Source organism: Sturnira hondurensis, unplaced genomic scaffold, assembly GCF_014824575.4.
Source record: "Sturnira hondurensis isolate 20B ecotype Veracruz unplaced genomic scaffold, ASM1482457v3 Scaffold0004152, whole genome shotgun sequence".
NCBI classification, from domain to species: Eukaryota; Metazoa; Chordata; class Mammalia; order Chiroptera; family Phyllostomidae; genus Sturnira; species Sturnira hondurensis.
The window spans coordinates 8119755-8143589 of NW_028076783.1; the positions used below are offsets into that span (position 1 = coordinate 8119755).

Sequence of the window (23835 nt, forward strand, 5' to 3'; positions counted from 1 at the left end):
GTTGGTCATAAGTCCTAGAAGAGTTGACCAAGGGTTGAAGTTGGGCTTTCAGGAACACTTAGAGCAGATGAATCAAGTGTCTTCTTATAAGTCATACTAAGATGTTCACATTACAACTCACAAAGGGGGGCACTATCAGATTACTTAAACAGATCATATTTTAATAATACTATAATGGAGACAAGATTATGTTTGGAAGAATAGAATGGAGGCTGAGGTAACAGTTAAGAAAAATAATAACATTAAAGCATGTTGAAGACTTGGATTAAACCCATGTTAATAAATTTAATTTACATTTAAGATAAAATAAGAACTTTATCTAGAGAGAAATTATTGAAATTAATTTTGAACAAAAAAGACTAAGAGAATAATGACATTGACTTTCATTAAATCACAATATGCAGAGGCACATGTAGAAGGAAGACAGGACTTATATTTATGGATTGACTTTAAAGATTCTGTGAGCCAATGAAATTAAAGTGTCTAGTATCTGATACTACAAGGTGGACACGGTCTCATGATGGGACATGTGAGTTATACATATACAGGTAATAGAGTAATTACAATCATGAGTGGAAAACAGAGAAAGTAGGATGGGGGAAGAGAAGATAGCAATAAAAAAAAACCTGTGACTTACCAATAATTAGAAAATAAAAAATAAGGGGAACCAGACAGAGGAATTGCAAAATTCAAAACACCTTCCAAAGAGGGAAGGGGAGAGAGAGAGAGAGACGGAATAAGGGAGAGAGGAAGAGAAGAACAGGGAAAAGGAGAAAGAGACAGAGTGAGTGAAAGAGCACATAGGTGGTAGCTGACAGAGCCCAGAACACTCAGAAGAAAGCTCTTTTTACACTGGTTGTGGTAGGATATTGTAGAAATGATCAGCTTTTAGGGGTCACTCTGAAAGGTGGGAAGTCTCACATCTAGATAAATAGGCTAACCTATTTTCTTCTTAGCAAATGTATGCTACCAGATGACAAACAAAAATATTAGTATGAGAGTCCTTTTTACTGTTGTGACTAGCAAATTTAAGTAACTATTATCTACTAAAAATTGTATTATTACAGAGCACAAGTCTTATCATCTGGAATTCTTAGAAAGTTAGAAGAATAACATTGTAATCTAGCCTAGACTTTAGCAGGCGTTAGGGGAAACCATGACTAGCAGTGTCCCTTGGTATCCAGGGAAAGTTGGTTCCAGGATCCCCTGCTGATACCAAAATCTGTAGATGCTCAAGTCCCTTATGTGAAATGTCATGTATTTGCATATAGACTACTCACATCATCCTGTGCACTTTAAAACATCTGTAGATTACGTATAACACCTAACACCAGGTAAATACCATGTAATTAGTTTTATACTGCATTGTTTAGGGAAATAATGACAAGAAAATATTATCTATACATGTTCAGTACAGAGACAACCATCGTAGACCCAACTACATACTATATTCATCAGCAACAATGTAATATTTTAAAAATATTTTTGATCTGTGGTTGGTTGAATCATGAGTAATTATTCAACCACTAGTGGGGGTACCTGGGGATAGAGAGGGCCGGCCTGTACAATGACAGAATAAGTATAGAGCTGCCTTTTACTTTTAGATAATATGGAGTAAGAGAAACCAGATATACCTCCTACCTGAAACAACAACAAAAATTAGATAAAAAATATATGAAACCATGGCACTAGATATCAGGCAATGAAAGACTGATGAGTAATTAGAGATAAATATGGTGAAATCTATGATTGGCCTTGGTTTCTGGGTTGTGAGAGATTTTAGAAACAGGAAAGAGGAATCCAAATGGAGTGGGTGGGTTTTCTGAATTGAAGAGAGTGCTCAGAGAAGAGAGAGCAAAGTGGCGCTAGTCCACAGGGTGACAGCGCTAGAGAGCTGGACAGAAAGCTCCGCAGTTCACAGATCAGTGCTTGTGCATGGGGAAGCTACCCGAAGCCAAGCAAGAACCACAGGAGAGGATCTGGCATGACAAAGCCCTGAGCTCATATAGAACTGGTCAGACTAAAAAACACTGCAATTCATGGAATACTGAGTAAGATAATCAGAGGGTCTCGCCTCGGTCATGAGGAATAATTGGCCCCCTTGGTGAATACCACACTGGTCTGACCTGACAAGCCTTAAGAGCAGTCCTTCAGAGGATTGGACCATTTCCATGTAATTGGCTTGTCTCAGAACAAAGGTTGAGCATTTCTAGAAATACAAACTATTCATAACCAAACAAGATAAAATTCATACTGTCTGGTTTCCTAAGATATGATCCATAATGAGAAGAAAATCAAACAACTCAAACCAACCTAGAATCGGCAGATATTAGAATTAGCAGATCAAGTCATAAAATAATTATTAAAACTGTATTCTAGTTATAACTTTTTTAAAAAGTTAGAAATATGAAAGATACAAATCAAACTTGTAGAGATGAAATTAAAAAGTTTGCAGTGAAAAAAATCTAGTGAATGACATTGATGGCAGATTAATTATGGCAGAAGAATGGATTTGTAATTAGGAAGTCCAAGCCCTCATGGTAGACAACAGGCCTCCCTGGTATTGTTGGGGTTCCTGCTGGGCCAGGACTTGGAGAGAGGACACGCTGTAAAGAGAGGGAATATTTAATTTTCCTCAGAGTTTTTGCTTTTCTTATTTTAAAGATGATAGACTAAAGGGTATTTAATTTTTAGTGGAACCACGTGTCCACCATGTTACTGGCATGGTAACAAAGACCAAAGAGCTAACGGGACATCTAAAGTCTCCGACTATAAACTTACAGGACATGGAGAGGCAGAAGAGGCTGTTTCCCAAGCCAGCAAGGAGCCAGCTTCTGAGGGGAAAAGAGCATGTTAGTATATATTGATTGTCCATATTAGAAAACAGACACACACTCACATACATGTAACCAAAAGAAGAACATGTACTTATGTTTCAGAGGTTAAACTTTGTCCACAGAATTGGAGAAAAGACTGAGGCCCAGAGGGACATTCATGGATACCATCGATACAGGCCTCCTCCTGTGGAGAAGAGCAGAGCCAGCAAAGATGCTGGGCTGTGTTGATCTAAAGCAGATGTGTGTAAATGCTTCTGTCTCAGGGCTAAGTCTAAAAGTGAAGTTATTTAATGAGGAGGTTGCAGAATGTGGGCAAAAGATATGGCCAGGAAGTGCGCAATGCTCTGGAGTTCCAGAGTTGGTTTTTGAAATGCCAAAGGAATATAGGAGAAAATTCAATCATGTTTCTTGGAAGACACCTGGAGCCTTTACAGAGGAGAACCCACTATTTACAGTACCAGAAAGCTGATTAATCCCAGTGTCTTGGATCCTGGGCTCAAATGCTTAATTTGTTCTGCTTCTGAGACTTGAGACACAGATATAAAACCCAAGTGAAACCAGACTTTCAGAAAAGTTTATTAGGGAGAATATGGAAGGCAGTGAGGGAAGAGGCCTAAAAAAGGGAGCTTCAGCTATCTGATACAAGCTTCAGAGGGCCCCCTCTCTGTCACTAAGGATGCATGCGAGGAGGAAAGGAGGACCGCCGGGTTGCAAGAGAAGATCTCTTCTTTCTCATCCATGTCTGCTTGGCTAGCATGCTCCATCATGTAGAAACCTAACTTTTCCATGAGATTTCCTAAGGAAAGAGTAAGAATAAATATTTTGTTAAACAATAGAACATCAAAGCTACCAATATACTTGAGAATTATCTATGGTTCGTATCTTATACTTGAGGAAACTTAGAGGCAGAACAAAAGAGGGAATGAACTAAAGACAAAAGCCAGGTTATTAGATTTCTTACCTAGTTTCCCCTTCATGATCCTAAGATAACAATGAGGATATTATGACCTACGCTACAATCTCTTTGAAAATAGGCTCCAGAGTGACTCCTGTGCTTGTGATATAGGAGGCATGTTAATCCTCATCTTATCTGTCAAATACTCTCACATTTCAGCTAAATTACTTATTAGTGGGGATGACCTGGGGTTTACACACTCCTGTCATTGCTCCTTTCACAAAATTACAAAATAACTATTGGGTTAAGGGCTTTAGTCTGAAGCCACGGGGATCATTTTTCTTCCTGTGGACGGCACTGATTTCTGTGGAGATCTAACCTGAAGCCGCTTTTCTGTGTGATCTGTGTATCTGATTACAGAGAATCATGTAAAAAAAAACACCTCAGTTTCAAGCACATTTTGACACAGAGGTTGAAGAGAGCTGGGAAGAGTCAAAATCACAGTTTGTCCTAAAATCAAAGAATTTCAGGACTTGAAAGGTAGTTCAAGCTTCAAGTGAAAATCCATCAGCTGGGAAAGCAAGGGCTCAGAGAGAAGAAAGGCTTTGACGGGCACCACTGGGCACAATGAGTGCACTTTGTACCTTGATGGACTTGGTATGACCACAGGCTCTTTTTGGGGTGGGGGGATTGATCATTATCTATGCAAACTGGAACCAATTCTTGGCCTCAAGGCTGATGTCCTTGGTAGAGAAGGTAGATAACAATTCCTATGGGCTGAGCTTCTTTGCTTTTCTCTTCCCACCCCTTCCCCTACCCCCAAATAGTACTCACAGGCTGTCAATGCACAAGGTACAGGGATTGTCATAAGTCACCATATTGGTGCCACAGATTGGCTGATAGATACCAATACAGGGGTTCACTGTTACTCTGAACAAGTTGAAGTCTTCTTTCCTATATGGACATTTCACCTGAAATTGAGTTGGAAAGAACGATGTGATGAGAATCATGCTTATGGCCAGGTAGCTATCCTCTGGACTTCATTAAGAAACTCTAAACACAGCCAGGATCCTATCCAAGTCTCCCAGAAGCTCTCACAGCTGCCCCCTCCACAAAGCAATGGAACCACAACCTACATATATCCCTCTGATAGCAACAGAAAATCTCCTGACAGTGACAGAGAACAGAGGACTGCTATGCTAGAGAGGGAAAAGGAAGAGCAGATAAGTACAATTTATCTGGGTCATTTAGCTTCTCTCTCAGTCTCCTTTGTTCCCAGACTATCAGATCTGGGAATGCATTTTTAGAGATTCTCTATGCCAACTCTGATAAAGGAACTGAAGCCTGTAATTGGAAAAGATGCTTCACTGAAATCCATATGCCTTGACTTCAAATAGTTATTGTAGGTGCGACTTTGCCCACAGTCTCTCTGTCCACCATGGATGAAAGTAATACTATCAAGACATGATCTTCTTGGGGAGGAGAGGTGGCCAATTTCTCAGGGGAAAAAAGCCAGGAGCTCCTTCCTCCAGGGGCTTTTATTGGGTTCTAATACTCAGGAATACAGGGCAGCAAGGATTAAACAGTATATAATATTTTTAAATATTTTTTATTTATTTATCTTTAGAGGGGAAGGGAAGGAGAAAAGGAGGGAAATATCAATGTATGGTTGCCTCCCGTGAGTCCCCTGCTGGGAACTGGCCTGCAACCCAGGCATGTGCCCTCACTGGGAATCGAACCGCGATCGTGTGGTTCGCAGGCCCGCACTCAATCCACTGAGCTACACCAGCCAGGGCTGACAGTATATAATATTTTAAAGAAATCTGAGGGCTTAATCTGAGTCAGTGTCTGTCAGGTAGGGGGTTACAAAAACTTTGGGAGACATACTCATTTCCTGTTCGGACCCTTATCATATGAATGAAAGCACTCTTAGCAAAGCAGGCTTTACAGAACTTTTAGAAATTCTTTCTTATGCCAAATTACTCTGGATACCACTCTAGCAAGGCAAGGAGCTGCATCACCTCCCCATCACAGGTTTTCAGGCTTAAGTGGATTAGAGGCAGGAAGTGCTTCTCCCAGAGGACATGGGGACTCGGGCTATGTCAGAATAGCCAGGGGAATGAGGCTGTATCACTCTCTCTTTGTTGCAGCCCCCTGAGTCCTTCCATGATGGCTTCCCAAGTGATTGTGTCTGGCTTAGGTTGCCTCTCCTCTGAGGAGTTGTACTTGTCATAGACTAACTGACCACGCTTTGGAGGCAGTGGGAAGAAGCAGAGGCAGCATTTGCTATCAGAGACAAGCTTTTGTCTCCTGTGGCTCGAATTCTGGAGGTTGCTCACTCTGCCTTAGCCATGGGGGGTAGTTACAACTCCTGAAACCATGCAGAGCAGTTCCCAACAAGTTATCACAATTTTTATTCACTCACAAAATCCCCAAGCCAATTCTTAAAGTTGTGAACCATGGGGATCATTGAGAATAACTCCCTGGTTTTGCAGGGAAACCTGAAAACAAGAGAAGAGACATGTGTCATCAGGGATTGGAACCCCTGTCTACTTGCAAGGCTGGTGTCAGTGGTGGCTTGAGGCAGTAACTCTCGGACAATGGCTTGAGGCTGGTGTCTCAGGGGCTCTATGAGAGCCATAGATAAATTACCTCTGGCACAAGGTGGAAGGCAATTTTGGCTTAGCATTTGCATAAAGAGGAATCATATTTGAGCTTAGAAATTCTTTTTCCTTCTTTCCTTTCCACCACCTCCACCCCAGCCAGACCACTGGCATCTCCCTCCTGTATCTGTCACCCAATTCATTCCTCCACTTCCTCTTTCCCCGTGTCCTCTAGTTTCCATAATTTAAACATCAATTGAATCATTTTATTGTGTTGAGTATGATGCTTTAATTGTACCTCACTTCACATTTAATAAAACTGTTCTTAGTATGGGATAGAAGACCCCATGTGATGTGGACTCTCCCAACACTTCCAACCTTGCCTTATACTGGCAAGGTTGTTTGCCTTTTTTAGTTTGCTCCACCCCCGCCCCCCACCCTGAATGCTCCTTGTTTCCTCCATCTAGGGGCTTATGGTTTGTCATGGCCACACCCCCTCAAACCTACTCTTCTTTCTCCGAATCTAAACTCATTTTACTTTGAGAACTCAGGTTATAACCTATTGTCTCATACTTCTTAAAATGAAATACCAACCCTTCATTCTTTCTTTTTATACCTCTAATCAGTGTGTCATAAAGCATTTGTGTAATGATTTCACTAATTCCACACTCACAAAAGATTCTAAGTCCATAATGGCGAGGCCTGTTTCTGATTAGACTAAAATTGTATACCCAGCACATATATTGACTCTTCATTGCATAAATATTTGTAACCTGAATGAAATATAAAACAGCTTAATATAGAGTAAATAAAGAAAAAAGCAAGAACAGCTAGCGTCATTGTCTGTAAACATAGCTTCTTTTTTTTTCTGAATGAGTGTGCTCACTGGGGGAGGGGCTCACCTCCTGCTGTGAGAGAGCATCTGCTGCACCCTTCCCATTCTGTGCCCTGTCATCCAAGTGTTCAATCAGTAACTCAAGCAGGTAGTCTTCCTCACCACTCTTCACCTGGGTGACTCCTTGAGGTCCCAGCTGAGATGTCCCCATACAAGGGAGGCCATCACAAATCACATTGTTTATAGTAGTATCTCTACTAATAGCTATTTGATGCAGTGCCCACGGAGTCATGAATAAGACATGAGACAAATTCACATGGACTACCAAGCCCTTTGGAGGAAAAGGAACAGCACAGCTACTCCCTAAAGGGGGGGAGTACCTCAGAGTGGCCTGGTCACCCTCTCAAGGGGAGAGTGCCCTGACCCTTGCCTAAACAGGCTTTTATTGTTTTTTTTGCACAGGAGTTCAGGTACAACTTATTAATCATTGTCAGGCAATAAACAGCAGATAGCATACAAAGAACTATTAGGTCTTCTTTTAAGTCAGGGTCTATCAGCTAAAAGGCTACAAAACTTTGGGAAAACAAACTCATATTCTGCCCGGGCCTTATCATTTAACTAAGAGCATTTATAGCAAAGCAGTCTTCACAGGATTTTACATATCCTTTCTCAGGCCTGCTCACCCGGGGAGCCCATCCTTTCCAGCACAGGGCTGCACCACCCTCTGTCATTGTTTCAGGCTTAAGTCAGGCAGAGGAGGCAGATAGCCAAGGAATTCTGAGAGACTTCTCGCAGACAGACTGAGTACTTAGGCTTCATCAAAGCTAAGGGACAAGGATCCATCACCCCCTTTCTCCATAGCCTCCCCCAAGTCCCTTTCTGGGGTCTCTACATGATCATGCTTGTCTTAAGTGTTTCCCCTCTTGGGGAATCTTACCCGTCATTGGCTAACTGATCAAGCATTGGGGGCCAGTTATGGAAAAAGCAGAAGCAGCACTCCTGCCGGGGAGATAAATTTTGTCTCCTTAGTGGCTTATAGTCCAAAGGTTGCTCACTCAGCCTTAGCCGTGGGGGATTTACAGCTCCTGAAACCAGGCCGGGTGGTTCCCAACAGTTATTCTCTATCATACTCTCCTACTTCTTTTATGTGTAGAATTTACTACAAATAACAATTGTCCCTTTCCTTTTTTCTGGCTCTTTGTAAGCTTCATGAGAGAAGGGAATATGTCTGTTTTCCTCACTGTTGCATAGCACAAAATGGAAGTAAATATTTCCAAAAGAAAATAAGAATGAGTAAGTTTCATTTAGAGGTTGATGGGCAAGGGGAGAGCTGCTTCTGCAGGCAACTTTGGAGAAGAAACTGCTAGGACTAAACTCTGAGACTAGAGGATGATCTAGGACGTGTTCTGCAGAGTCTTGCTGGAGCTCCAGCCTGTAGCATCTTCTACATTCTGATCTCTGGATCCCTTGATGGCCAGGTTCCCCTCAAAAGGCCTTTCTCACCAGTCAGCTCATAACTGACTTTTTTAAAGAAGTAAAACTCAAGATTTACAAATGGGACAAAATTTTAAACTGCAAAACCTCCTAAAGTGGAAGAGTTTTTGCAGTTTAATCTATAAATCTAGAATTAAAAAATAGTAATCTGACTTCCGGCCAAGATGGAGGCATAGGTGGAAACACTGTGCCTACTTGCATAACCAAGTTTAAAGACAACAAAATTTTAGCAACAAAAACGCAACCAAAACACAGAAAATTGAACTGTATGGAAGTCTGACAGCAATGAACTGTCCATCCAGACTGGTAAGAGGGGCGGAGTCAGTGGCTAGCAGAGCGGGGTCATGCTGGAAAAAGTAGCCAGACTGACCCAGGTGCACAGGTGGCAGTTGGCAGATCCCAGGTGTGGGGTGGCAATGGGTGGACCCAGTGGGGGCACAAGGTGGCTGGCTGACCATGGTCACACATCCACGTGCAGATAAACCAGGTGAAGGAGTGAGCAATGAGATAGACTGTGCAGGCTAGGGCTCCAGAGATGGGAATTAAAGCCTAAAAGAACCAATTGGAAAAACTTTTGGGGTCAAGGTACTGGAAGAAGCTCCCAGGCTCACAGACAACTTTTTGGAGAGACCCATAGGATCCTGGAGGGTGCACAGGCCCACACACCTGGGATCCGGCACCAGGGGGGCCTAGTTTGCTCGTGGGAAGCAGGAGAGGGGACTGAAATCTGAGAGAGAGCAGAACAAATGCCATTGCCCCTCTCTGACCCTGCCACCACATACAGCCTCACAACCCAGCCACGTGGGTTGTCCCGACCTGGTGAACAGCTAAGGCTCCACCCCTCATACGTAACAGGTGGACCTGACCAAAACATTATGGCTCAAGAAGAACAGCTCAAAGCCCCAGAGCCAATACTTCTATGCAACAAACAGATAGCTAACCTATCAGATGCACAGTTCAAAATACTGGTGATCAGGATGCTCACAGAACTGGTTGATTTTAGTCACAAATTAGAGGAACAAGTGAAGGCTGAACTAATTGAAATGGAGGGAAATGCACAAAAAACCAATAGTGATGGGGAGGAAACTGGGATTCAAATCAAGGGAGTGGACCAGAAGGAAGAAAGAAACATTCAATCAGAAAAAAATGAAGAAACAAGAATTCCAAAAAAATGAGGAGAGGTTTAGGAACCTCCAGGACATTTTTAAATGTTCCAACATCCAAATTATAGGGGTAGCAGAATGGGAAGAGGGACAGCAACACGTGGAAAACTTATTTGAACAAATAATAAAGGAGAACTTCCCCAGTCTGGCAAAGGAAATAGACTTCCAGGAAATCCAGGAAGCTCAGAGAGTCCCAAAGAAGTTGGACCCAAGAAGGAACACACCAAGGCACATCATAATTACATTAGCCAAGATTCAAATGAAGGAGAAAATCCTAGAAGCAGCAAGAGATAAGGGGACAGTCACCTACAAAGGAGTTCCCATCAGATTGTCAGCTGATTTCTCAAAAGAGACCTTACAGACAAGAAGGGGCTGAAAAGTATTCCAAGTCATGAAAGACAAGGACCTGCATCCAATATTGCTCTATCCAGCAAAGCTTTCATTTAGAATGGAAGGGCAGATAAAGTGCTTTTCAGGTAAGGTCAAATTCAAGGAGTTCACCATCACCAAGCCTTTATTATATGAAATGTTAAAGGGACTTATATAAGAAAAAGAAGATAAAAAATATGAACAGTGAAAGTACAGCAAACTCACAGTTATTAACAACCACACCTAAAGCAAAAGCAAACCAAGAGGACAGCTAGATCAGGAGTGGAACCATAGAAATGAAGAAATGAAGAACACATGGAGGGTTAGCAACAGGGGAGTGGGTGGAGGAGAAGGGGGGAGAAGGTACAGAAAATAGCATAGACAGTAGGTAGAAAATAGACAGGGGGGAGGGCAAGAATAGTTTGAGAAATATAGAATCTAAAGAACTTGTGACACATGGACATAAACTAAAGGGGGGGAATAGTCAGGGAGGGGGTATGCAGGATGGAGGGGAATGAAGGAGGGGAGTGGAACAACTGTAATGGCATAATCAATAAAATATATTAAAAATAGTAATCTCTCATCACCCTTTTCCCTCACTTATCAAGTGCTTATTTTTTTTCACAATATATTTAATGTTCAGAAGAGGCTGCAAACATGAGCTGAGTCTCTGTTCAGGGATTTCATGTTCCTTCACATTTTCCTTACTCCATATCTCAGATGTTTCCTGTTCACAAATCACAGAGACATTCTTGCATGCCTCAGAGCATTTGGGAAAATTCCCCCCCCAAACTGAGCTCCTTGAGAGCAAATACTGTGTTAGGCCCTAGTGTGTGGACTCTTAAAACCCTGCCCTGCTCCTGGCCTCATCGGTGCTCATAAACAGTTCCCAGGTGCCGAGGAGGGTTCTGGGATGTACCTAGGACCACAGGTCAGCTGGGTCCCCAGTTTGGAACACTTTACTCTGGGCTCCTATACCTGCAGAGTACCTGTCACATTCATACGATTGGTCTTCAAAGAATACTGCAGATGATCTTGCTGTAATAAAGCTCTAAAATAGCAATGCCCCCCCCAAAAAAAACTCCGATGAACCTAGTGGAACATTACCTTAAATTTTCCACGTGGTGGCCACCATTGTTGAGGGCCTGAAACTAAAACATAACTGAAGATAGTTACAGAATCTAATGGCTGATAAATCACAGCTTAATATTTTGGCTGATTAATAATTTTTAATCTGAAATAAAAGATTTCTAAATTATTACCAAGAAGACTTGCAATCATTAAAACATTTTTTTCATTTTTCTATATATTTACTTATTTTTTTCAATATGCTGAACAACCCTTCTTCTCCTTACAGATAATCAGCAGAGGACTGTGGAGATGCATCTGTGGTCTCTTGACCCTCCAGTCCAGTATATCAAATTACTTTCCAAAGAACAGTATTTAACTAAGCTTAAGCAGACTCAGAACTGGCAGCCCATACATGAAAGAAATTCAGAAAGGCTAGAGCTGTCAAGAGACCTTGTAGCCCAATCCCTCTATTCACAGAGAGGAAAGAGGCTTGCTTTTGAAGTGCCCAGAAGTTCATGCAGATATGTGAAAAGTCAAGCCCTGTAGTCCTTGAGGCTAGGAGACATTATGACTTTCTACGTGACTCTTCTGTAAAAGAAGATGCAAAAGATAACAACCCATTCAAATACACAGCGAAGTATTTTCAAAAGTTCTGACCTTCTGAGATGCACTGTGGTGTAGGCAAGTAGCCAACCACTTTTCCATGTCTCCTCACTGGATCAGCTAAGCTGCTTGGTCCCCATGAATCAAGTCTCATAATCTGCATTAATAGATGGAAAAACCAAGGCCCCTACCCACTGGCCCAGAGCCTTTTTATTTTTTTTTACAACACCCCATTGCCTCTCTCTCTTTAGCTATAGATACATCTTGTAGAAATAGTAAAATAGTACACTTAAATAAATAAATAAGAATATCAAAGCATCCTATTTCAGATCACAGTGTTAGAGCCCACAAATCCACCCTGTGTGACTGCCAGAACCAGCCAAATCACTCACCAGATGGTGGCATCCAAGGGATCAGGATGAAGAACAAAAATGAGCAGAGTACTGGAAACAATGTAGCCATTTGTCCTCCTGGTGAGTTCTTAAAATGATGCTCTGAGGTACCGTCTCAGGACATAGCCCTCTAGTGCAATCACCAAAGCAGAGATCATCAGACTATGAAGACCACCTTTGAAGTGGAGACCCCTCTCTAGTCTGCCCATTGCGAATTTGGCATACTGCACTTGTAATGCCTCACTCCACCCTTTCCACAGAGCAAACACCCAGGCCAGTCATAAATAGAAGTAGAGACCTCAGTGACAGATCTGTGACTACTCAGAAGACAAAAGGAAATCAGCAGCTACCCTTTGGGCATAATTGTATTATTTTAGTGTGGAGGTATTTTAGGTTGTTGTCTTGAAAAGGCAGGTTCTTACTGGAAGACTCACCCAATTCTTTCTTTCTTTCTTTCTTTCTTTCTTTCTTTCTTTCTTTCTTTCTTTCTTTCTTTCTTTCTTTCTTTCTTTCTTTCTTTCTTTTTTCTTTCTTTCTTTCTTTCTTTCTTTCTTTCTTTCTTTCTTTCTTTCTTTCTTTCTCTCTTTCTTTATTTCTTTCTTTCTCTCTTTCAGAATCTACAGAGAATATGATGAAGCTACTTGAGGCTTCTAGACAAGAGCTTCTCAACTGAGGAAGCAAGTCTGTACTTGTTCATGAAACAGAGACTATCTCTTTGGCTTAATACAAAGATTTCTAATAGTATTCCAGGCATACTCAGTTATGCTGGGAATCTTCTGACTGGGAATGCTAGACTCTCTTGGGGCATTCTCAGAAAGTCCATAGGGAGAAACACCATTTCGTACTACCTCACAGGGGCCCCAAAGCCATTTTCACCCAGACACAGAAATGGAGACAGACATCAGTGAGCAAATCTTCTGGTGGGATCTTCTCCCTGCAGCAGCCTTTCCAACCCTAGAGAATGGTGTATGCAGGTCCCAGAGTCAGATATAGGACCACATTGGACTCTCCTGTCTCCCTAATCCTCTCTATGTCCTTTAGGCCTTTACCTCTGCTCTGTAACATATGGGAACAGGGAATTTACATCAACCTTTGCTGTTATGCTGAAATGTCTCCTCAGCACTCCACTCCCCAGGATAGTTGGAGGTCCCTGGCACAACGTCCAGAGCTGCCCACCCTGCCTGCTCCTAAGACATTGTAGGACATCATGGTTTTGTTAGGTACACCCCCATCTCCTCCTGACACCTTCCCTGGGCTTTTCCGGGAACAGAGCAGCAACAGAGGAAGATCCGACTGCATTAACACACAATGCCAGATGCCTACTCCCCCTCTCGCATATGCCCCAGTTGACGCACCTCAGAAAGAAAAGAAAGGGAGATGTGCCATGCTTTTGTGGCTTTTATGGCTGATGACTCTCATTTAAGGAGCACCTGGTAGGGCCTTGGGAAGGGACAGAGTAGCTGCGTGGGAGGAAAGCACTGAGGCATTGTGTCCTGGACCGAATGGACCTTGGGAGGCCCAACATCCAGATCCTGCCCCCCCAGCCTCAGCAGGAGGCACTGGGGAAGAAAGAACAGAACTGCCTGGAAGGCTAGTAATGCATGGAGTAGCCTGTGGTGAGCATTCCAAAGAGGCAATAGGCATGAGGAGACATACCACAGCAGGTAAGATCACAGCAGAAAAAGCATAGCATTTTCTCCAGTGATAATTAGTAGCTTGGGCCAGAATGCAAAATGTGGAAACAGCTGAGGAAGAGAGGAGGTCGCAGTGGTGGTGAAGTGATGAATGCCTTTGGCAGTGGATCCAGCTTTGTTCCTATATCAGTCCAGAGCCTTTGCAGCTGTGCATCAGGGAACAGATGTAATCATAGCTGAATTTCCCCCTGTTATCTGCACTTCCTGCCTCTCTCTTCCTTTCTGTAAAGAACAGTTGTTCTTACACCAAGGAAATGCATGTTAACTTAAAAAAATAGAAAATAACAAAAGAAACCTGAAGATGTGAAATCTCAAAGCCCAGAGATAACTGTTAAGCATATATTGAATAATATAATTCCAGTTTAAAAGAAATATATATATATATATATATATATATGCACACACTCACGAACACATGCATGTGTTCTTATTGTCATATTCAATCATATTTTTTGTAGTACACATTGTTTTCTGCTTTTTACACTTAGAAATGTACTGTGATGTTTTCTTGATCTTTAATATCAAACATGAATCTAGAAGCCTCATACCATGTTTCATCACATATATGGATTATATTATATTAATATTCTTCCATTGTTGCTCAGTTAGGTTAATTCCAATTTTTATTATTAACAATGCTGGAATCAATAAATTTTAATTTACCTCAGTTAATTTGTCTCTTATTATTTCACTTTATAAATGTCTAAAATCAAGCCTATTAAAAACTATATGCTTATATATATGTGTGTGTGTGAGTATATATATATATATTTATATATTTATAAATATATAAATATATATATATTTTTTGCTTTGCTTTGTCACAGATTTTATTAGCAGGCTTTTACTGGTTAAGTGTGTTCCCATCGGCCTTCTATTATTGTCTTAGATTCTGATTTGTCAGGAGTTGTGTGCAACGCTGGATGGAAATGCAGCAGGGAAAGGGACTCACCTCTTCCTTACCCTAATGGAGATTATACCTGCACAGGGAAAAATCATTAAACAAATAATCACCTATGGTAGGCAGACTTGAGGAAGGAATTTCCAATATTTAAGTTTTCTGAATCTTGTGGGATTCACATATTAATCAAGGATCCTGTGATTCTCCTCCACCTCAGCATCAAAAAGTCAAACAATAGTCCAGACAGGGGTGGCTCAGTGGGTTGGGCATTGTTCGGCAAGGCAAAGAGTCATGAGTTTGATTCCCTGTCAGGGCACATACACGGTTACTCATTTGTTTCCAGGTTGGGAAGTGTATGAGAAGCAACCAATTGGCGTTTCTCTCTTACATTGATGTTTCTCTCCCTCTCTCTCCCTCCCGTCCTCTCTAAATAAATAAATAATTTTTATGAAGGAAAAGTCAGACAATAAATTCCATGAATTCAATATAGGCAAAAGAGAAGCAAAATGTTTTACCATAAAAGAAATTGTATATTATCACCATGTAGTTCTATTTAATCCACGCAAAAATAACAGACATGTCTATAAACATCATAGGAAAGAAATACAGCTAACATATCTTTAGCTGTTCCAAACTTCCCCAATTGCAGTTAAACTAATATTGGGATAGGAGAATAAGTAAAATTAGGAAATCACAGGTCCCTGAGAGAACTGTTGGTGTATCAATTACACCCATGGCTTCATTCCAAAAGTTATAACTTGGGGCTTTGTACCTGGATGTCAGGCTCCTATACCTAGCTACAAAAAAGAATTTTAATTGATATGTTACAATGTCACCTCAAACCAACATTTTCAAGAACCATCTCCCTATTCTAGTCTAAAGCAGATTCTCATCACCTTTCAGGTATGCCAAAATCTTTCAAAGGATTTAAGCTAAGTTTCCATCATTCTCAGGTAGAAAGTCCCACCTCCACTGTCCACCTGCAGTGCTTCCACAGTCCAGCCCACTCTTTGACCATCTCCACCCAAGTCTTGAGAGCCCCTTCTTTAGGTCCCAGGAGCTGTTTCTCCATCACCTAAGAGCCACTACACAAATGATCAGTCCCACCCCAGGGTGTAGATAAAGTCTTTCCCTTCTCAGGGATTGTATAGAAGTAACAGGAATGCAACAGCCATACCTGCATATTCTCTTGCTGTGATTTTCTTTTTTTTAAAACTTTATTGGGGTAACACTGGTTTATAGCAATGTATGGTTTTCAGGTATACAGCATTATAATTAGACATCTGTATTCTCTACTGCATGCTCACCACCCAAATTCTAGTTTCTTTTCATTACCATGTATCTGACTCCCTTTATCCACTTACTTATGAACATTGGTCTCAAAGATGTTTTCACGAATTTGACCCCAAAGCAAGGAAAACAAAAGTAAAAATAAGTGGGTGGGACTACATCAAATTAAAAAAGCTCTGCAAGGCAAAAGAAACTATCAACAGAACATCAAAGCAACCAACCAAATAGGCAAGGTATTTGCAAATGGTACTTTATATAGAGGGCTAACATCCTGCCCTGTTCTTGAGCTTTGATTTGCGTAACAGAATTACTGACCTGTCCTTTGCATGGTTAAGGATCAAGCCAATAGCAAGTGCACTTTTCCACGTGCTCACTCCCCTGCAAAATAGTACCTGATGCATATATGTCCACATGAGGTGTATAGATCAGTGAAGTGTATGGAAGATTGCACCCCCAAAGAGTGCCCTTGACTGTGGCCACTCCTTGGCACATAGTAGATTACTAATGGGTCTTTAAGTGTGTTAAAGATTAATCCAATAAAAGTTTACTTCAGATATTGTTAATAAGTATACTTCAATAATTTAGAGGATGTTTTTGCAAGAAGGAGATATTTAAAAGGGGGTATTTGGATACATTTTACACACATGTATTTTCAATAATGAAAAGAGTGTTTTCTTTAAAAAGAGTACAAATCCAACTCTAGGCTCAAAAGTGTAGAGAACTATTGACTATCTTAATTTTTTTAATTTTGATTTATGCCTATATGGCTTTATATTTTAATAGTGTGCCTAAAATTTGTCTTTTATTCCTCTCTAGATTTGTTATCTCAGCAGATGAATGTTTGCAATTATAATTTATGTGCACTATATTTAAATATATTTTATTTATATATTTGTATATAAAATGTATTAATTAATTTATATTATATACTATAGAGTAACCTTACTTATATAAATTCTATTTTAAATGCAATAAATTTAATACATTTATGTTTATGCAATAATTACATAATTTTCTTTTTTATTCTATAAATTAAAAAAGTGAGTTTATTTACATAAACCATTTTTGTCTAAAGACATTTTTCCAAGTATTTAAAACATTGTTCTAAAAATATAGTAACTATTCTATTCACTTAATAACACCACATGTTTTTTATTGATTATTTTTACCAACATATAATTGTTATCTTTATTTTGGTTACTGTTTTTGACTTGGAAAGTATTTTGCTTTATATTAACCTTAAATCTCTACCTTCTTAAAGCCCACAAAAAGCATTCTGTGGATTTTTTAAGGATTTTATTTATTTATTTTTAGATAAAGGGGAAGGGAGGGAGAAAGAGACAGAAACATTAATGTGTGGTTGTCTTGAGTGTGCCCCCTACTGGGGACCTGGCTGCAACCCAGGCATATACCCTGACTGGGAATCAAATGGACAACCCTTTGGTTCACAGGCTGGCACTCAATCCACTGAGCTACACTAGCCAGGGCTGATTATAAATTATTTTATTTATACCACATGCATGTTACTAAATCAAACAACACAAATAGCAAGGCTTGATTAAATAAAAAATAGAATTACAAGTTATGTTTGATATTTTTAGTCTAATATAAGTATCAGGTTTCACTTTACTTGTCAATTCTGTTTTGGCTGCTGTTATGGGTTGAATTAGGCCCCAAAATGCATGTGTTGCGATTCCGATCCTCTAGTTCCTCAGAATGTGACTGTTTTTGGAGATAGGATCTCTCAAGAGGAATTGAGGGTTAAATGTGGTCATTGATTGGCCCTTAATCCTATATGACTGGTGTCTTACAAGAAGAAGAGATTAGGAACCAGGCAAGCACAGAGGAAAAACTATGTGGCCTCACAGGAGAGTGGCTTCTCCAAGCAGAGAGGCCTCCTGAGAAATTTAGGTCTGAATCCTCATCTGTTCCAACTACCTTGTATTTTCCTCAGGTTTTTGTAGTGACTTCAATATTTAATCATATCATACTATTTTTAATCTCTTCCCCAACATGATCAACAAGATCTTTTGCTGATGCCCATATGTGACTCAGTCCCTTTTAAGTGGCAGCACCTAAAGTATGTATATTAATTTTGGTCTGTTCTGATTATTTGATAGTATTGTGAATTTTGACTTTATCTTCCTTCAAATCTGAATTTGCCATGCTTTATTAGTGTAGCAAAAGATAACATAAGACTAATGGTCAGGTGAGATCCACCCACTGACACATGCTTACTTAAAAAATGTGAGTCATTTAAAAATGGGAGGCTATGATCATATTCTTTGCTCACCAGAATGCATATAATCTCTCCAGTTCTCAGCTTCAGTAGGAGTAAAGGAAATCTTTCGGTGTGACTTAGAGTTCAGGAAAATGACCATAGATATTCTCCTTATGAATCATAGAGATGAGCCAGGCAGTTTTCTACTGAAATTCTTTTATTGAAGAATCAAACCCACTTGTTTGGCCCTAGAGCCAACCTTGAGAAATTCTCTCTTTATGTGGAATCTGCTAAAGGAGACTCGGTGCCTGTGAGCATCCAGGAGATTCAGCATGATCCATAATTTGCCAAATACAGTGCACCACGGCTCCTCCTACAAGAGAAATCATTTGGAGACCTTCAGCAAAAATTTCATATCTTTAGGTCAAACGAATGCCACAAGAACACAGCATGAAAGGTGAGCAACTAACCACAAAACTTCAGCAAGGTGAGTTAAAAAAAAATTCCATGTGCTCATAAAAACCAGTGCCAGGAGCCAAAAAAAATCTGTAAATTTCTCTTTTATCTGTCACTACAAAATATTGTAACAAGTCTCTTGTTTTTCTAGTTTCCATATCTTCCTACTATCCACTTTCTTTCTATTTTCCTCTCTCTCTTTCCCTCTTCATACTTCTTCTTGTAAAACGTTATGATTATCAGTGAACCATCTCACTCTTATGCTTCATAACAGCATTCCACTTGTTCGGTAGCCAAGATGGTTTCTGGCTCTGTGCAAAAAGCTGTTTTTGCAAGTAATGCATTGAATTCAGCACTTACACAACAGCGTTGCAAAACAGACATCTGTTGCTATATACTGTTCCATCAGATCCGCAGTGAGGTCTGTAGTCCATGGTGCACATAGGAGAATACTGGGTGCACTCAATCTGTCCATGTCCAAAAAAAAAAAGAAAAGAAAAGAAAAGGGAAAAAAACAATTTCAGATCATTAAATCATAAAAAATAAAGCTGTTTAAATATCTCAAGGGATCATTTAGGCCAAAATCCCATATGTGAAAAGACATTCTCTGCAGTTTACATCATCTGACCCAACAATGGTAAGCTTATCATCATAGCAAAGCATAGCTTAACTCAAGTTCAGGGCTTCCCTCTCCCTCTCATGCTCTACATTTGAGTGAGAAATACATCCTGTGGATTCTATCTTGTACTTAGTATTCAAATTAGCCCTCTCCTCACCATACTCTCATTCACCTTATTCAGGCTTCAGTAGGTCTTGCCTACACATTTGCAATTATCTGCCAATTTATTGCCCAGCCTTCATCTGAGATTCTAGTCACCCTCCCCACTGAGGCCAGAGTGATTTTTTTTACAAACCAAATTAGATCTTGTTCTTCAACTATTTAACTCATTTCCCATCAGCAGAAAGTCTCCTCTTGACCTGTGCTTATCACTCTAGGATCTTCTTCTTTGCCTTCCGTATTAGGCAATTCTAGGACTGAATTCCATGAGTGTTTCCTGCCCCTGACCATCTCTGTGCCTGGGTGGATGGTGTTTTTACTTTTTTTACATGGCCTTACCTGCTTCATCTATCAAACCAACTCCTATTCCTTCTTAAAAGTTGGGTCAACTACTTTTATAAGTTTCGCAATGACATTTCTCTCTTTCTCACCCATCAAACCGGGTTAGGCACCCCTTCTTAAAATGAACTGTCTTTTACATGTTCACAATCTTATATTGTTTCAAACTTTATTCTAATCATTGACATACATTCACATAGCTCTTTACCCCTAAACTGTCTCTATAGTTGTTCTTGAATGTTTTTGTTCTTGAATGTGCTTTTAAAAAGTAGCTTCCTTTATCATAATGAGGGTGGCCTTGAATTCCTAACTCCTTTGAAATCCCTTCTTAATCTGCTAATTAATTGCAGTGTTAGGAAATAACCACATGTACACCCACCTGCTCCAGTTAAGGGCTCTCAGTAAAGTTTCTGAAGTCCTCCTCTGGATCAATAAGTTAGCCCTACTTCAGGTCATCTGTTTGGGTTGGCCAGATGTCTTTGTACATAGTCATGAATAACTTTAAACTATGTATTCTAAAATAGTTTTTCTGTATGAAATTAAGGAATTACTGTAACATTTAATATAAGAATAAATAAATTATTTCCTATACTTACACATTTCCCATCATGAAGTTTTCTGAGTTGAAGTCCTCTTTCTCTGAAAGGGAAAATTTTTCTGAGTGGGTAATGCAGCTACTTGATACTTTATAAATACAGAATAAAACACAGCCATATGTCATTCTGTGTTGTCTCACCAGGACCAAGAATGAGGAGTTCTGGTTAATATTCTACTCCAGTTGACTAATATTGACCATTAATATATTTGATAGATGATCATTTTGCAAACAAATAGAAACATAACAAAATAGATCAACACTGGGCATTTTAAAGAAGACTGGGCATTTTAAAAAACAGTCCATGGCTATTCAGATCAAAAAGGAATAATATAGTGTGAAAACATTTTTGCAGTAAAAAAATAAAATAAGCTCAAATTCATCTCTGGCATTCACAGTATGATAATTTTGTTATAGTTACTTCTCCTTTATGAGTATTATATCCTTGACTTTTAAAAAGAGGATAATAGAAAATACAATCAGTAAGAACTCATAGGCCTTTAAATTCCTACAGTTTTGGTAGTATATGAGTTTGTATAGCCCACAGACTTTATCCTGAATAACAACTGATATTACACTGACTGTAAATTTCAGAATGGCTAGAAAAGGAAAGGAAAGAAAAGAAGAAAAATGATGAGAAGAAAGACGAGCTCATTTCTATGTACATTCACTTGGCATTTGCTGTTTAGCTAAGATTTGACATTTTTTTATCACATTGAATTCTAAGCACTGTTATAATTTCTATCTCACAGATGAGAAGGTCAAAGTGTGTAGTGGACTGGATATTTGCCTTCAGTCACAGATCTACTAAGTGCAGTTTGGATTCTAACCCAGATGTCGGACACCCAAGCCCATGATTTGAACCACTAATCATAAAATAGTGAATTCAAATTGCTGAAGTTGCTGGTAATAACCATTTGTTCACTCTCCTAGAAGCTGATGTGTTGTTTCCAGTGAGGAGTTAATATTTAATGTGTGAGGCTGGTGGTGGCAGGGATTCCAATTGCTTCCAACTACTCATTGGTATGGTTATTCTCTTCCCCGGATTTTTCCAGGCAACTGCAAGAAGCAACATGAATATTCTCTGGAGTATGAAAGAGAGATCAAAGTCTTGTAATAGTGTCCATGGCTAACAGTCTAAATAGAGATAACTGTTTTCTGAGTTCCCATTATATAACAAGAATAATATAACACAGGGGATTCATATAACTTTGATCAAGTTACTTGTTCTGCCTGAGACCAGTCTCCCTTAATGTAATGTGGGAATAAAAATGTGTATATGTAGCATCTAGTGCCCACTGTATAATATAAATGAGAATTTGACTGGAGATTATATATATATATATATATATATATATATATCCTTAGAGATAAAACTAATTTTTTATTTTAATAAAGCAATGCCCAAAGAGTATTGACAACAGATAGAATTTGTCAAACTATGTTTTTAAAAGCCAAGCAGATTTTGGCCAATATGGACTTTGTGATTTTTAAAAGGAAGGGAGGGCTCCAAGCTGAACATCATACTTACTGTTGCATAATACAAAACATGCATTCATTACTGTAAACTTTCTCATCTGAGCCACATATTGGCTTATATATCCTTGAGCATGCAATCCTGGCACCTTTTGCCGTGTATTGGGAGCAGTCCACCTATAAATTGGAAGAAAAATTGATACCCTACATTTTCTTTAATTCCATAGTCATTCTCACTTTGAAATGGTAAGGAGAGATAAGAGAGTGAAAAGAGTGCTAGCCTCTTCAACTTTTCTGCAAACATGTCTAGAAGATCTTTTATGAACCAGGTGCTGTGCTACAAAAATTAATCAGACCTAGAATATTTCTTAAGGAAACTAAGAATTGGCTGCTTAAGAAAGAAATATTTAGCTCCCCTTTTAGGATTATAATGCCAGTTGAAAGGACTTGTGAAGGTGAAAAATAACCAGAAAAGTTTAAATACTACTCCAAAGTAAAATTTACTTTATGTGCTGCTTTCATTTTGCAAGGAGATTCCTTGTGCAACCTTTAAAAGAAACACCACCAGGACAAGAAAAGTAGGAACAGTGTAACCCCGTTAGGGATTACTTCAATCCAACAGGAGCCAGTTAGACTACTTTCCCAGCTCCACAGGCACATTGGCTCTGATTCCATTTTCACAAAGACCACACAGAGAAGGGTGTGCTCACCTGTGTTCCTCTTGCTTGATTTCCAGAAGAGAGTGGAATGAGATGCAATTGGAGAGAAGGCATTGGAGAAAGAGCAAATTTCACAGTTAGAAATGCAAAGCAAAATTCATTCTTCACAGTACCTAAAACCATTTCCCAAAGTCCCTTGCCTAGGCCAGACCTAGGAGAGGTCACTTTTTTATTCAGGACCAACTCAGAGTAAAGACAGAGACGTATGTGATCTCTGTGTAGAAACATGGGGATATCTCTGGTCGTTGGAGAAAGAAGGGCTGTCCCCGGTATCCAAGAGTTCCTGTGAGCATGCCTAGCATAGGGTTGGATGATGATTTCCCAGCTGCATAAGTGGTTTCTGAAAGGGCAAGTCAGAACCCTGAGGGATCCTGATCAAAACTGAGCGAAGAGCCTGCAATCCTTTTGCAACTCTCTTCCTCTTAGTGAAAGTCTGACCCATCCCCACTTTGTCAGTCAGATGAATCCAAGTAAATGCCTTCCAAATTTTCTTCTAACTTTAGCATTCTGTAATCACTAAGAGATGAATAGATTTCAGTTAATATAAAGGCAAGAATATTTAAAAGGAATCTTAACTCACCAGGTGGAGAGATCGCCCATGTGGTGGCTGCTAGAGCAAGAATGGCAAAAGCAGTGATGGTCTTCATCATGGTGATGAATGAGGATGCTAAGGATACGCTGCTCTGAGGCAACACATCCACAGAGAGAGACAGAGGAAGAACAGTCTGCCTAATACATACAGATATATATAGTGCATATATGAGGGCAGAGTCCCACCCTCATTAAAAGTTGACCTTTTTAATAACTGGCTGTTTACCCAAGCTAGGGCATTTTTTTTTTCATTTGCCAAGGAAAGCTTCCTTATTATCTTGATTTATAGAGAGTTGGAACACTTACACCCTGTAAATCATCCACCAAAAGTTGTTTTGCGTAATAATCCTTTGATTACTTAGCAAATACAATGGCATGGTTATATTTGAGAATAAATAAACCATAGATGCAGTAGAAAGAAATAAAATTAAAATGACGTGTGTTGAGTTATCAGTGAGATCCTTCATGTCCGCTCCCGATTTGTCACTAATATTTTCAGAAAAATAAGAGACA

At 39.7% G+C, this 23835-nt stretch overlaps 2 protein-coding genes across 3 annotated transcripts; both read right to left on the reverse strand.

Annotated features, from left to right (window-relative positions):
* Positions 1 to 3545: 3545 nt before the first annotated feature.
* SPINK14 (serine peptidase inhibitor Kazal type 14 (putative)) lies at positions 3546 to 12471 on the reverse strand. The gene is made up of 4 exons (XM_037045007.1): positions 12374 to 12471; positions 11304 to 11358; positions 4567 to 4703; positions 3546 to 3633 (listed from the first exon to the last, which is right to left on the reverse strand). Exons 1-4 carry the CDS (start codon positions 12469 to 12471, stop codon positions 3588 to 3590), a joined length of 336 nt encoding a protein of 111 aa, XP_036900902.1. The 3' UTR covers positions 3546 to 3587.
* A 3025-nt stretch (positions 12472 to 15496) lies between these two features.
* Positions 15497 to 23488, reverse strand: LOC118986181 (double-headed protease inhibitor, submandibular gland-like). Of its 2 annotated transcripts, none has more exons than XM_037044979.1 (6): positions 23312 to 23488; positions 22723 to 22736; positions 22068 to 22189; positions 20538 to 20580; positions 19185 to 19291; positions 15497 to 15650 (listed from the first exon to the last, which is right to left on the reverse strand). In XM_037044979.1, the coding sequence occupies exons 1-6, from the start codon at positions 23379 to 23381 to the stop codon at positions 15512 to 15514; spliced, it is 495 nt and encodes a 164-aa protein (XP_036900874.1). In that variant the 5' UTR covers positions 23382 to 23488; the 3' UTR covers positions 15497 to 15511. The 2 variants fall into 2 exon arrangements, with proteins under 2 accessions (XP_036900874.1, XP_036900875.1); XM_037044980.1 differs by lacking the exon at positions 15497 to 15650 and adding an exon at positions 18568 to 18741 and having other exon boundaries at positions 23312 to 23481.
* Positions 23489 to 23835: the final 347 nt, after the last annotated feature.

What these genes read in the sequence shown, in the direction of transcription:
- SPINK14 (XM_037045007.1), bottom strand. Translation starts at nt 12,471, where the DNA reads ATGGGCAGACTAGAGAGGGGTCTCCACTTCAAAGGTGGTCTTCATAGT. An exon ending in GAGGGCTATGTCCTGAGACG is followed by an intron (nt 11,359 to 12,373) that starts GTACCTCAGAGC and finishes AACTATCTTCAG; the next exon opens with TTATGTTTTAGTTTCAGGCC. An exon ending in ACCTTGTGCATTGACAGCCT is followed by an intron (nt 3,634 to 4,566) that starts GTGAGTACTATT and finishes CTCTTTCCTTAG; the next exon opens with GAAATCTCATGGAAAAGTTA.
- LOC118986181 (XM_037044979.1), bottom strand. Translation starts at nt 23,381, where the DNA reads ATGATGAAGACCATCACTGCTTTTGCCATTCTTGCTCTAGCAGCCACC. An exon ending in AACTTCATGATGGGAAATGT is followed by an intron (nt 19,292 to 20,537) that starts GTAAGTATAGGA and finishes GGACATGGACAG; the next exon opens with ATTGAGTGCACCCAGTATTC. An exon ending in CTGTTTTGCAACGCTGTTGT is followed by an intron (nt 15,651 to 19,184) that starts GTAAGTGCTGAA and finishes TTTTGTAGCTAG; the next exon opens with GTATAGGAGCCTGACATCCA.